The sequence below is a fragment of the Crocodylus porosus genome, unplaced genomic scaffold (assembly GCF_001723895.1).
Source record: "Crocodylus porosus isolate Cpor-Errol unplaced genomic scaffold, CroPor_comp1, whole genome shotgun sequence".
In the NCBI taxonomy this organism is placed as follows: domain Eukaryota; kingdom Metazoa; phylum Chordata; order Crocodylia; family Crocodylidae; genus Crocodylus; species Crocodylus porosus.
Window position 1 is genome coordinate 49,541,625 of NW_017728950.1, and position 14,740 is coordinate 49,556,364.

A 14,740-nucleotide genomic window follows, 5' to 3' on the forward strand; every position below is an offset into this window, starting at 1 on the left:
AGCCAATTTCCCAGCCAGCGGATCGTGGTGGAGCTAAGGCCACAACTGGGCAGTTTGGCCAAGAGGTGATCATGGGATACCAGATCAAAAAAAAATAAAAAAGATAAGTGTGTGGATGAAGGAACAAAGGACTAAAGAGGGACACAGGAAACCAGATACAAGGGGTGTGTCTACATATGCAATTAATGTGACTGAATATACTCTGGCTCAGTGTGACTCAATTATTCTACTGAGACCTAATTGCTGTGCATGTGTAAACAGTGACACTTTACTGCACAGCCAATTAGTCTGCTGCAGAGTAAAGTATCTTGTGTAGACACACTCAGGAAGATAGAGTCTGGGAAGAAGAGATCAGGGCTAGAAGAGAGCTTCGTAGAATGGAAGACAGAATATACAAGAAATACTGCAAGGTTAGTGCTTTAACTTAGGAGTGAAAGGGAAGAGAAAGTGAACAAGTTAAGGAACACAAGTTACAGAAAACGGATAAATGAATAATTTGGTGAATGTTGGGACAAAAAGAAGCTGAGAGTCCCTGTTTCCCAGCAAGAAGGCTGCAGAGGAAACAAGACAACAGCTAGGAGAGAACTTTCATAAAATTGTATTTTAGTTCTTTCTCAACAGAATTTTTCAAAAAAATATCCTGTTTATGGGATATTTCTTACTTCACCTTTTTTCATTGTAGGTCAGAATAAAAATGTTCTCAAAATGCAACATTTTCTGAACTGAAATGCCAGTTTCTACAAAGTAATAATAAAATACAATGGTAATGGGGGAAGAAGGAAAAGAAAGGACGGCAAAAACCACAATATATCTTGGTATATAAACCCTCAGGTACTGTACTCACCTGAGATAGCAATTTATGACTTCATTCCAAAGATGCAAAAGGCCAAATCTATAGCTATTTGGAGGCTAAAAATACAGGGAGGTACCCAGTGGGATACCTTGTGCATGCCCAAGAGCCCAATTCCCTATGAAATCAATAGAAGTTCAGCACCTAGGCATTTCTGAAGATCCCAACAGGCACCTATCTGCATCTTTAAGACTCTAAATGCCTTTAAGCCCTTGGGCCAAAGGCTATCGTCACTGCTTACATTGAATATTTCACAATGTTATTTCTTAATTTTGTCCACAACTCCCTCTCCACGTACATAGTATAAGAAAAGGTTATTCTATTTAAGTTCTTCTTCATATATGTAATCCACTTTAAATACAGTTCTTGCCAGTTTTGATTCATTAATTCAACATATGCTCTTGGTTGCTTCATAATATATCCACAAGGACAGAACAGAATCCAGTTGCAGTGCAAAATGCAACTTAAGGGAAAAAGCATAATTCAATTACTAAATTCAGCCTACTAGCCATAAATCCAAACTTTAAGTCTTGGACCTAAAAACTGCAAAACAAACATCTCCTATTATTTTAAACTATACTACTCAGACCTTCTGTCAACCAACAATTTAGACACTCTACTGTGTATGCCATTTATTTTCAATTATGCTTAAATGCCCTAATTCAGTGGCCTGCAACCTTTTTGCCCCACAGCTCAGATTTGTGGTGCCAAGTTCCTCTACAGGTTGGATCCAACCAACAGGCCCAATCCAGTTGCAGGGGGGTTTGCACAGCCCAACACTGATCCATCTGTCCGGGGTGGGGTGCAGTGGCCCTGATGCAGATGCTTGAGGGGGAATGGCCTGGTTCCGATCCTGATCCAGATGTGTGGGTCAGGACAGAGCAGCTCCAATGTGGACACAGAAGGGAGACAGATTAGCCCTGATCCAGATGCACCTGGGGAGAGGGGGACAGAGAGACCTTGATCCAGATGTGTGTGGGGGAAGGAGACAGCAGCCTGGCCCCAGTTCCAATGAACAGTTTGGGGAGGGGATGAGGGACTGGAGAATTTCAGCTTTGATCCAGACATGTGGGCAGGGGTGGGAAGATCAGCCCAATCCAATCTGGATGTGCCAGGGGAAGGTCTGGCCCTGATCCTGCTACACAGGCACTGGCCCAAGCAAGGCTGTATCTGGCCATCTGGAGCTTTCACTGCTCCCCTCTGCCAAGTTTTCTAACCCGTGGGGATTCCCATGAGCCAGATGTCACAGCTCTTCAAGCTGGATTTGGCCCATGGGCTAGAGGTGGAGCACTCCTGCCCTAATTAACACCAGACTCTCCTCTTGTAACAATCTTTCTTCTGATCACATGTGAAGTAAGAAATCTGCTCATGAGGCAGTTCCTGATGGGAGAAATAGGTTTCTTGGCTGCCCTCATAATATTCTTTAACCCAAGTTTGCTCCTGAAAAAAGGTGTTAGCAGAATATGTGTTTCCTATGATGGTTTGCAGAATGATGGCAAAATTCATTTCTGTCTCCCAACAAGGACTGATCACCAACCATGGTCTCACAAAATGAAGATGCTTGAGAACTAAGATCTTCTTTCCAATGCATGGTAAGTTAAGGCAATTTCAGGAACTCTTCCTGGAACCAAAGATAATTTACATTCAACATACACGCCCACAGAAAAACAACAGGGAAACTGCTAATTGAGGGTAGATGCAGAAGGAGTGCAATGGAACAGTTGCACCCCTCCCTCTTTGCTTCCTGCTCCACTCAAAGTTTAAAAACAACTGCCTGGGAGGGGCAGTGGCATTTCTATTCAGGTAATGCAGATGGAGTCGATTGACTTCATGACTCATTATCATCTACCTGATTCCTGCTAATCTCTCTCCACTCCACAGATATTAACTACCCTGTCTTCTTTTTAATGGTCTTGATGTTTCACTATTCAAAATGTCTTTTCTTTTGCAATTTTGCTGTCTGTTAGCTAATCCTGATAATGCTTCTCTTTGGTTTCATAGCTCTGAAGGATGTTTTTAGCTCTAGCAAAAAATCTTAACTCAGGTGTAGTAATATTAACTCAGTGTGGAAATGACTGACAGTGAAGTATCAGAAGCACTCAAGATGCTCAAGACTAGATTTTTCCATACAAATCTGAGTAAGGGATGTACATTTAACTATAAGAGACTAATGACATTCTCTTTTGACTATTTTTACCAAGTTTGTTTGGGTTTTTTAAATTTAGTATATAATCTAGCAAACTAGTGTACATTTCAATAGTTATATTGATTTTTACTTTGATTTTAAACCAAATAATTTAGCACTAAGCCCCTAGCATATTAGTAAACCTTCTAGTTTATCTTTAACGGGAGGGAAAAAAAGTGTATCATATCATATCATATATGATAATGCACCAAATTACCTACACACCCCTCTTCAAAATCCAAGATCTGCCCGGGCTTCTAATATTTTAGAGACTATAAATTAGAAGTCATAATGATTGCTAAGGTAAACCATAAAAGGAACAATATCAAGACAAAAAGAAAATCGCTAGTATGGATATGGATATGATGCAGGTACTTCTAATCCTAAAAAAAGTATTCAATTAGAAAAATACTTTGGCAAAAAACAGAATTTACTGGCAGCTCAGCTCAGCTTTCACAGCTTGCAACCAACAATGAACATTCTCCAAGATCCCATTGCTAGCATGTTTAGGAAGATGGACTCCATAACAGAATTAGTAAGACTGCCATTGGACTGACTTGTCCAAAGAGGAGCAACATAAATAATAACACTGTAAATTATAAGAAATATTTACTAAAAATTATTTGTAAATTGCATAATTGTCATCTACATAAGTGATAAATTACCTTTTCCTGATATAGTTGGCTCTTGTCTTGCAAATGTACATTGTTTTGGGACATCTGATGATCCTTTATTTTATTTTTTTCCTGTTGATCATTTTGGTCCACTAGTGAATCAACATTTTGGGCCATTTTTCTAATTATTGCTCCCAAACTTTCCAAAGCTGGTATTTCAGAGTCACTGAAATTGCACATATTAAAATGAACAAAAGGCCCGTTAGGAATATTAAATCATATACTACAGGAGCAGAAAATATGCTACATAACCCATCACATACCACATTACAATAACCACTTAAATAAGGAATAAACAATATATAATCTTAAAATAATTAATAGTTTTTCAGTCAGTGGATACATAGAGAAATGTATCTGTAAAAATCAGGTTTGCAAATAATTCATAATTAAAAAGAAATCTTAATTTACTAATATCAATCATGTTACTGAATCCTACTTGAGCCAAATGCCTGCTATGGCAAGCGCTTTTTCTTGACAGACCAAAAATTTGACATATTGGAAAAGCTATGCTATACTATATATTCTAAACCCTGTGACATAACTCCTAAGATATACTAGAATCTTGTTAAAAACAGCTGCTACTTAACTTCAACATGTAAAAACAAAATGAAAAAATAAACAAAAAAGCAAAGCTAATCCATTCATGTAAAGACCCCAAACAATTGTTGCAGGGTATACCTACCTATAATAAACAGCTTGAGTCCTAACAAATGCCTAAAATGTGGGTTAACTTTAAACTAATGTTAACACAGACACTGTCTAAGAGAGAAGTTCTCAACTAGGGAGCCATAGCACCTTGGGGGACCTTGAGATCCTTTCAAATGTGCCCCGGGATGCCACCCATATTAGCACTGTTAGGTGAACAAACATGATTCACAAGATAAAGCCAGCAATTTCAAACAGGAATACATAGTGTTAAAAACATTCTGATCTGTTGTGGTCTTTCTGAATTCTTACAACAGAAAAATTGTTCTATTATTCTTCTGTAGTCAAGAATAAGTGAGAATTAAGAGATGGCACTTTCTGAGGAGTGCCTTGAGTCTAAAATGGTTGAGAAGCACCAGTTCTAAGAGACTGAAAAACACCCAAAAAAGTTCTTACAGAACAGAGCAAGTGCAGGTCTTGAAATCTTGGTTTTGCTCTGAACTTTGTCTTCATCCTGCTGCCTTGTTTTAGACGCATTGTACATCTCTTTACAACATTCATTTCCATAGCCTTTGGAAGGATCCTCACCACACTGCCCCTAAAAAGAATTCCACTAGCATTCAAACTTCTACTCTATCTTCCTGCATATGCTTAAACAGTCCCAGCCAGAAGGCAAGTACCTGCCTGAAATTACCTGTTCTCATAGCTACATGTTGACCTTTCTACCCACAAGGAGAAGGCCTACATTTTTTTGCTGAGATTCCATGGAGACTGTAGTTCATCTGAAAGAACAGTTTGGGACATATGGTCTTCCATCCTGTTCACCTTGAGCTAGCTCATCATCAAGTTTATTTCAAGAGTTGTGAGGAAGATGGGAAAGTGAAGCCAGAAGATTTGGTTGAAACAAGATACTTTAGTACTCTACCACTTCCTAAACCAACACATTGACTTGAAGGTGTCACTTCAGTAGTTACACTGACAAAAAGCTTATGTATAGCTGAGTGGAGATTCAGGGCACTTCTCTAAATAAATCTACATCAAACTTAAGACCAGAGTTTAAAAAAATGTCTATATGATCAGAAGCTCTTCTAGTTTATCAGTGCATCTCACTGACTGGGAAGAGCAGAAAAAAGTAATGTTCAATAAATGTTCTACTGCTCAGGTATCACGGAGGGATATCCATTTGTGTTGTTTCTCAGTAGCTCAATGCTTTGAACTAATGTTATTTCAACTAGAAAACAAGGGACTTGAATCTAGAAACACAGGACCAAATTTCAATGAAAAAGATAATATATTTATGGCTATGGAAAAAAGGTAATTAAGTAAAGACATTTCACTTTCTTCTTGAGTTTTGATACTCTGAATCATGCTTCTTCAACAGAATTTTACTTTGGATTAAGAGTACAATTGTAAAAGAAAATAGCTTCTCATTGGCTGATACACCATTTAAAGCCACTAAATAACTTTTCCCTTGATGGACATTTTGTTTAATTGAGCTATTCATGGGGGTTCAAACTATTAAATTAAAACAAAAAAAAAATATATAGATGGAAACAGAGCTAATGGCAGCAAAAGGGAATACCACCTACTTTTTAACTGTAAGCATAAAAGCATTACCTGTAATATTGAAAACAGAAAAAACCCAAAGAAATTAAAATATCAACAACAGCAGCCATAACAGAGAATGTTAGATTGAGAACTTGCTTCTTCTTGCCTTTTAGAGAAAAACGAACTGAGAAGTGGGAGGTTAGGAGGCATTTTATACCCATTTGCCCTTGTGGCTTACTGCTTCCTCAAATGTGGGGTGCATAAAAAGGGAGAAAAATTCTAACTGTGCTAATTCTAGCCTTACCAGTGCTATCTGAGGTGGGCCTTGTGACTCAGGACTGGGGATCTATGCATTAATACTTACCTTTAAAGAACTAATTTTTAACCATCATTCAATTGAGGTTAGTACAATGACTGCGCATAAAACATACATGAAATAATTAGTGTGGATGGTTCTTAATTTAAAGGATGTTAAACAGCTTGTAGACATCTGCTAGCAAGCTGAAATGGGTCATTCAAAATTTATCTAACTAAATTAAGGGGAAAAAATGTTTCTCCTCCCGGGTCGTCATGTCACAAGATAACTAAACCGACTTACTAGGCTTGCCTGGGAATCCTTAGCTGTCAGTGGTGAATATGCAAAGGGCCAGCAAATTAAATCAACCTGCCAAACTGTCAATTTCAAGCCTCATGACTGCATGAAAATAGCATCACTGGAAGAAATCAAGCATTGCCTTCTTTTGGGTTTCCTGGCACCTATTCAAATACTCATGCAGTTGTGGCTAATTTTGCATGCAAATTTCAGTCAATAAGCTCAGAACAAGACCTCCCAAGATATTTCAAAGGATCTGACAGTATTTTTTCTGAATACCAAATCGACAGTAGTTGAAATTCAATCTCCATTTGCTAGAGCTTTACATATGCACAGTGTCCCCTCTACAGAGCTAAGTTAATGAGAGCCGTACCTGCCTTCACTCATATCCTCCCAGCCGTCCTTATTGAAGTTCTCAATTACGTTGCTTGTAACCTTGATGGACTGTTTGCGAAAAGCTTGGTGACGTCCCAGAGAGCTCTTTTTCTTGGCTGTTTTTAATTTAACCTTGGTGCTTGCTGTCTTACAATTACATTGTCCACAGGTTGTTTTCACAGGGACTATGGGAGCCACTGCTTTGGCTTTGTCCAGTGAACTCTTCAGCTGCTGTACTTGACTCAGCAGATCTTCATTTTCAATCCTCAACCCGTTAGCTTCTGCCACTTGCCTCTTCAGAGAGACAACTTCTCTCTCTAGCTGATCAATCACTAATTGAAGCTCTGCTTTGTCTTTCTTTATTTCTCGAATTCTTTTTAGTAGCTTCTCAAACTCTCTCTCTCTCATGTTTGCACCTTCCCTTTGCAGTTTTAGAGATGTTTTTAGATCATTTCTGTTCTTGGTTAACTCTTTATTTACTTCTTTCAGCTTCTTTGATTCCCTCTCAAGAGCTTTGAATCTTCTTTCCAGTTGGCACACCTAATTAAATTGAGTTTTAAAGTGAAAAAATTACGCCTCAAATTGAACCTTTTAACCAGAAACAAAACCAAACTGTTGTGTCTTACAATCATATTTAACTTTATGAAAATAAAATTGAGTTTAGGCGAAGGACAAAAGCAATCTAAAGTCCCTAATTTTAAAATAATTCCAAGATAGTAGAGATAAATACATTCTAACTGCAATATTACAACTGTTGAGCAAAGGGCAGATGGTAGAAGAAGTTAAAATTCCAGGCAAAGTGACACAGAGTTTAAGTACACTAATGAACTTTACTAATGCATTTGGAGATCTTTGTTGATTTGGTTATACATACTAATTGATTCTGAGCAATGTTTTCAGGAAAAAAATTATAACACAATTTTCCACAGGGTATTTAAACAAATAGTCTTTGATGCATTTATTTAAAACCAGTATCCTTTGAAAAAAAATCACAGCCAAAGGCATTAAGAAAAACTTAGGAACTAAATAATATGAAGTCAGAGAACTTCTCTATTCACATAACTTTTCTGTTCACATAAGAGGAGAATCTACGCCATCCTAGCTTGCCAAACAAGAAATAGAAGAATTTGCCTGGAAAATACATATTGCTTCTTACATATTACATACTCTACACATACTCGGGGTTCCTCATGATAAACTCTAATTCTTATTGCCCTGTAGTGCCATTTCCTCATAGTTTAAACCAAATAACTGTTTCTGGAACTGAAAGGAAAGTTTACTCTAATTGAGTACCTGGAAAATAAAAAATTACTCAGAGTGAAATTTTCCAAAGCACTAGATTGTTTTTTGAGCTATCAGTCAGTATAACTTGGGCTCATAAGACACTTAGATATTTTGGAAAAATCTCACCCCCTACTACAGATATACCAATTTTTCTCTACTCTGACTTTAGTAAGGGCTGCTTAGACCTCAGAATTTTTTTAAAATAGGCTTATATATTCAGATATCCACAGAAGAATTTTGAAGTCTAAGGCTGTACAGATGTTGCCTTTTGTCCCTAGATCCTATGGCCATTCACACCCATCGTCCCACTTTAAGTACTTATGAAGTATACCGGATAAAATGTGCTAATATACCCGACAGTTTACAAGAGGAAGACTTCATTTTAAGCTACTGAGCGATCGTGACTATGTACACTACACAAACACATGTAAATCAGGACAAAAATATATTTGTAAATCAAATTAATGAACGTTGTAGATGTTTGATTTTTAGACTATAATTTGGTGTTTTTCTGGTTCTGAGATGGCAAAACCTCTTGCTGAAAATAGTATTTCCGGGGGAAAAGGGAGGGGCTTCTGGTGGCAAAGGTCAAGGGCTGGGGGAGGGACTTCTGGTCCCAAGATGGTGACCAGGGGGCAGGGGCAGGGCTACCCATGCAGCCCTCGACAGCTTGCCAAAACTCGGTAAGTGTTCCTCTGCCCGAAATAATTGCCTGGCCCAGGACAATCAGGACTGCCCCAAAAGGAGATGTCAGTTTACAGGATTACAGGATAACTTTAGACACTCATTCTATAAGATATTCACCAGTTTCAGCACTAAGTAGCAAGATGAAATGCCAAAAAACAGTATCAAGGTCAAAAACATATAAGCTGTGCACTATTTCTAAAGAAATACAACTAGGGTTCACAAAAAATATTGGACAGATAGATTTTTATTTCTTATAAATCTTACAGAACTATCCTGTGTACAGTAGTATAGTTTTAGTTTAAATGAAAGCATAGGGTCAAAGTGGACAAGTTAAATTAGGGATAGTGTTGTTCAAACTTCCCCAGACACCTTTGCCAGTAACCTTGTAATCCACCTTCAGGCTCTATGTTTATGCACTGCTGTACCTCCCTTGAGGTGAGGGGTAATTACAAAGAGTGAAGGCTTATGTTACAAGTACATAAATTCATTGGGTGAATTCCTGAACCCAATAAAGTAGGAGACTTTGCTATTTATTTCAACAAAGCCAGAATTTGAAGTGAAAGGCAAGTATACTCCTGTAGTTTAACATACAATATAGTTAGCTCCTCTGACCTTTGTTGTTTTAAAGACCTAGGAGATAAGTCATTTCCTGTGGTTGAAAGAAGGAAAAAAAAGCCCCGATGAACAACTTCTGGGCCAACACACTAAGGTAGCAACATAAAACTATATGAATCCATTGAGATAAAAATTATGCAGTACCTGGCAAACAAAATTATAATTCTGAAATATTGATTATAATCACACATAAATTGTGTGACATCCTAGACTGTAGCACTCAAATTATTTCAATTACTCACTCTACCTTAAGATAAATGAATGTGAGCATCTCCTGTTCTGTGTGTTATTATTTTAACATGATGTTTGTCATTCAGTAATACCAAGATGACAGCCTTCATTACCTGACCATATGGCAAGTGTTAGAAGTATATGCAATCACATCATCTGCTGTAAACTACTGTACTTCCTACAAGTTAATTCACAGATATCGGATAAATAGTATTCACCATACTGACGTTTAAGTTACATATCCGTACATATTCAATGCCATAAAAGATTTATAAGTAATTAGACCAATATTGTTTAGCCAAATGATAAACTAAAGAAATAAACCTGTTGCAAGAATGTATTTTCTTTGCAGCAACCAAACCATATGGTAAAACACAATTGAGCCCTCTTAAGTGAACACCTGTCAACATGCTAAACTACTTGTAAAAAATATAAATATGAATACAAACTGTAACTTGGTAAGAATATCTAGTTATTATACAAAATCAAATGTGCAGGATGATGTACAGTGAGTGGGATCTTCTGAAATATGCTTGTTAAACCAAAGCATAATAAATATATGCATACTAAATATATACTATAATATTTTCATTCATACTACTGCTCAAACGTTAATATACTAGTAGCACATTAATCACTGCATTTCTATCATGCACACATTTGATTCTTTAGCAGACAGCTGCAGTGGTTTACATTTGATATTATGTAAACATAAACTTTGGCAAAAGAAAATTAACATTACTGATCTCAAAAGCTGTAAAAAATAAGTATATGCTGCAAGTTTGCTGACTTTTGCAATTCATTTTGTCTTTAAAAACATTTGTAATTTACTTTGACCTTAATGGAATTTATCCCATCTGATTCATCAATATCTACTGCAGTAGCATTGATTTTTGACACAATTTTGGCAGTGTTTTTGAATTATTAAAGGAAATTAAGGCTAGAACACTTAAAATCATGAGTAGTGACTATACCATATAATCCTTTATATTAAAATTTAGATTTAGCTCGCTGGGCTCAATATCCTACCTTCTGTAATGTCTGATCTGATATTTCTTTCACATTCTTCTTTGGAGTACTGTTCTTGACCCCATCATCTTCACCAAGTCTAAAGAGCAGCTCTGTCACAGAATAAATAATATATTTTGACATCTAATATTCCACTAAAACAATATTCAAACATTTTAAGGAAATCTGCTCTTTAGTTTCAAAATTGGAAATAGTGTAGTCTATTTTCTTTTCAAGCTTTTTGGTCACTCTCTAAGGAGTGACCTCTTTTCAAAGTCTTATATCACATAATTATGAATCTTTGTAGTATCACAGTGTTTTTTTTTTTTACAGTACAAGCTTTTCAAAGGTTCAATAGATCTGCAGGTTAAAGATGCTATACTTTTATTCCCATTTTCATTCTTTTATAGACTATTCCCTCTATGCCTTAAAAGCAGAATTCATTGCCTTTTTATCTACACAGTCACTACCAGTTTTGTTCTCCAGGTCTCATCCCCTGCCAGGAGGATCAGAGTGATTGGTGAACAAAGCAAACAGTAACAGAATTAGGATGGATGGAGACTTTAAACCCTTTTTTGTTAAGGAAAAGATCACATACTTTACAAGATAAATCACACAAATCATTCCTGTGTAATGTTCTGAATTCATAACAATTAGAAACCCATAAAACTAACTAGTTTGAACTCAGCTCTCCCCCCCACTTCTATGATGAGCTAAACACTTCAGATGCTACAAATTCCTCCAAATAAGGGAAATCTAAAAAAAAAAAAAATTGTCTATAAAGAAAGCCCACTACCAGAAGTGAAACTGTAGTAATATTATAAAAGAACAAAAAGGAAAAATAATCGTATAGTGATTTTTAGTGAAGGGGAAATATAACAGTAAGCTACAAGCAAAACATTGTAGAAATGCTAATCCAATACTTAGATTTTTTATTTAAATTAATTGAAAGAATAAATCTGTATGTTACATACTGAAATGATGTTTTAGAAGTATCATTTTAAAACACAAGCGGACACTAGAGGTCACTTAAAACTTTTGATTTATAAACAAAGAAGGAGTAGAAGAAAAGAGTGTTACCCTCTGTAGATTAGCAATCCTCTTGATATAAACAGTGACTAACAAGTTTGTTAGAGTGAATTAGACCTTTCTTTTGTCTTTGGAACATGTCACGGCCAATTAAAACTTCTGTATTCATAAAATAAATGGAGCACTATTCTGAAGATAATAAAAGCTGAAAAAGGTAAAACTAAGCATCTGGGGAATATGTACCTTTACCTTGATATTAATATGTTAGTTCCCATGTTATTTCTGAGTACAGTCCCCCAGCTCTGTGGTACTGCATACATTTACAACATTCTTTAAGTAACACACAAAGCTAATATGAACATGCTTTTCATCTTTTTCTAAATATTCACTCATTTGAATGTCTACTGTAGTTTTTATATCAACATTTACTGTACTAAAAAAAAGGTGATTTTTCCATAGTTAAAAGAAACAGATCAAAGCAGACAAAACACTATGTTTATAACACAGCTAGATTAATATACATATTATAACGGTATCTAAAATAAGCATATTATACACAGTGAACAAACAATGTTATTGGAAGAAAGGTGGAAAATGTAGTTCCAACCAATTCAGAAATACTTTAAAATCACAAAAAAAAAAAAATTAAGAGGAATTACTAGCCGTTGATACGAGTCCCTCTCTAACAAGCAAAAAATAAATAGTTTAATTCACCCGTGTTGTTTATTTTAATTGTTTTATAATGGTTCAATGGAAATAGCTGGTAATGAAAAAGCACTGCCTGTATAGCTGTCTATCTGCCTATGACAGCAACTAGATTCATCTTATTAACTTACCCAGTAACACACGTTCTATTCGTGGCAGAACAAAGAAAAAACAACTGTTCATCCACAAACAGACTCACAAGCCATAAAAAAGGATATTCTTTTAATAAAATGACAGCCATCTTACAAAACTATAGTTATGTCACACTGAGAACACAGCTTTAGAATAGAATATTTAGTACGGCTGTGCAAAACAGCTATATTTTGTTTTGGTTTTGGCCGTTTTGGAGGATAGTAACTCATTTCAGATCACTGTTACGTTTTGATTCGGCTGAATCTGTATTGGAGTTTTGACGCTGTTTCGGCACTGATTCAGAGATTCGAATAGGCTAGGAAGAGACAGGCACAGCCAGGCAGCTGCAGGTTCTTGTGTGGCTCCTCCAGCCATGAGACCCCAGAGGCCCTGATCGCTGCAGCTGGTGAGTGCAGGGCTTTTTTTTCATTTCTTTTTTTTTCTTAAAGTGCCAGGAGGCTGGGGCTGGGTGGGGGATGGGGCCATGCAGGGCAGCCAAGGGGGCTTCTCCCACGGCTCTTCCAGCTCTGCCTGCCTCTACCCTGGTGGGTGGAGCCGCTGGAGAAGTGCCTGTCGCTGCCCTGCCTGGCCCCATCCCCTGTCCAACCCCAGCCTCCCAGCACTTTAAAAGGAGGGCTGTGGAGCTGTGCCAGACTATTTCCAGGGGGGTGCCTCCGAAACATCCAAAACATTTCCAAAACTTTTTGGATGGTTTCATTTCATTTTGGAGATGTTTCAGAGCTTTCTGTTTCATTTCGGATTCGGTGTTTTGGGCACTGAACACCTCTGAAATGAAACAGCTGCCAAAATTTCACACAGCCCTAATATTTAGTTTAATTTATAATCAACACATTTGGGTTTGAGGTGACTAGTACAGTGATGGCAATACAATTTTATTATTAAAAAGCAGGCAGTTACTTTATGTAGAGAAAGAACCATCAGCTTAAAAAGATCAGGGAATATTAATTCAGCTGTTAGAATGATGAATTCAGGAAAATATTTTTAAGCATTAGACCCCTGGCACATGTTGCACTTAAGACATGATTAACTAGATAATCACTTCTTAAATTATCACCCAGTCACATAATAACACAATAAATGGTGTGATAAAACAAAGAATAAGCCACAAAGCTATTACATAACAACTGTGTAATATTTTTGTAACTGGTTCCTATCAGGCCATTAATTGGCAGCCATGTCAATTGATGGTGCTCCCAGCCACAGAAGCGTACTATATTCCCCCATGGTTGGAAGCCACATCAGCTGACAGTGCTCCAGAAGCACATGATGTACTCCTGCAGCTGGGAGCCCCATCAGCTGACAGGACTTACAGCCGCAGGAATTTGCTACTTACCTGTGTAGGGGCAACCCAGAATCATGATGCCAGACTATCCTGGTATTGGCAATAAGGCATGATGGGATCTAATGGGGATCCAGATTCACATCTGCCATGCACATGTGGCATGGAAGGAAGTGTAACTATGGGGATCCCATTACACCTTCAATTGCATGTCTGCCAGGAGGCTGAAAGCAGTGAGGACCCATAACGGCCTGACAGTAACTGTAGCGGATAAAAAAATGTAACCCATTTTAAGATGAGGCTTGATGCCTGCACAGGCATTAAAGGTGTTATGAATGAAGACAAGAAATGTCACATTAAGGAACCATCCAAATAAACCTCTTTCTGGTCATGTACAAACTGCCTAATCCAGACTCCTTAAAAAAATTAGTAGACTCTTCACTGAATCATTTAAAAGAGCATTTAGGATTAAGTTTTCCAAAAGAAGAAACATCTGCTATTTGTACATTTTAAAATCTCTCCAACAATTTTTGTGGACTGTTTCCCAACTGGTTTTCTAGCTTTTTTGATTAAGAAAATAATCCAGTTTGTGTTTGTCTCAAGGGGGTAGAGGGGGATGACAATCTTAAGGGTTCCTTGAGGCTTGTTACATGTTTTCAATTTGATTGCTAAAGATAAATGACTATGATGCCACTTCCTGACAAACATGATCAACATCTTATGAAAGAAGAGGGCATTGTGAATAAGTTTTTAAGTATGGAGGGGCTCACTTCCTTTTGGAGCAAACTACCCCAGATGCAGGAATGTCTGCCAACTACTGTCCCTCTCTTGGGCTAGGCACAGACATTACATATAAACTGGTTTGAGTGATCAAAAA

The 14,740-nt window shown here is 37.1% G+C and overlaps 1 protein-coding gene across 4 annotated transcripts in view; it reads right to left on the reverse strand.

The window, feature by feature from the left end:
* CNTLN (centlein) overlaps positions 1–14,740 on the reverse strand; it is a 370,048-nt gene that overhangs the window by 111,981 nt on the left and 243,327 nt on the right. For all 4 annotated transcript variants that reach the window (XM_019555081.1, XM_019555079.1, XM_019555082.1 and 1 more), the window contains 3 exons: positions 10,719–10,810; positions 6,871–7,412; positions 3,701–3,875 (listed from right to left, as the gene is read on the reverse strand). In XM_019555081.1, coding sequence (XP_019410626.1) covers positions 3,701–3,875; positions 6,871–7,412; positions 10,719–10,810 — 809 coding nt within the window. The remainder of the gene's footprint in view (positions 1–3,700; positions 3,876–6,870; positions 7,413–10,718; positions 10,811–14,740) is intronic.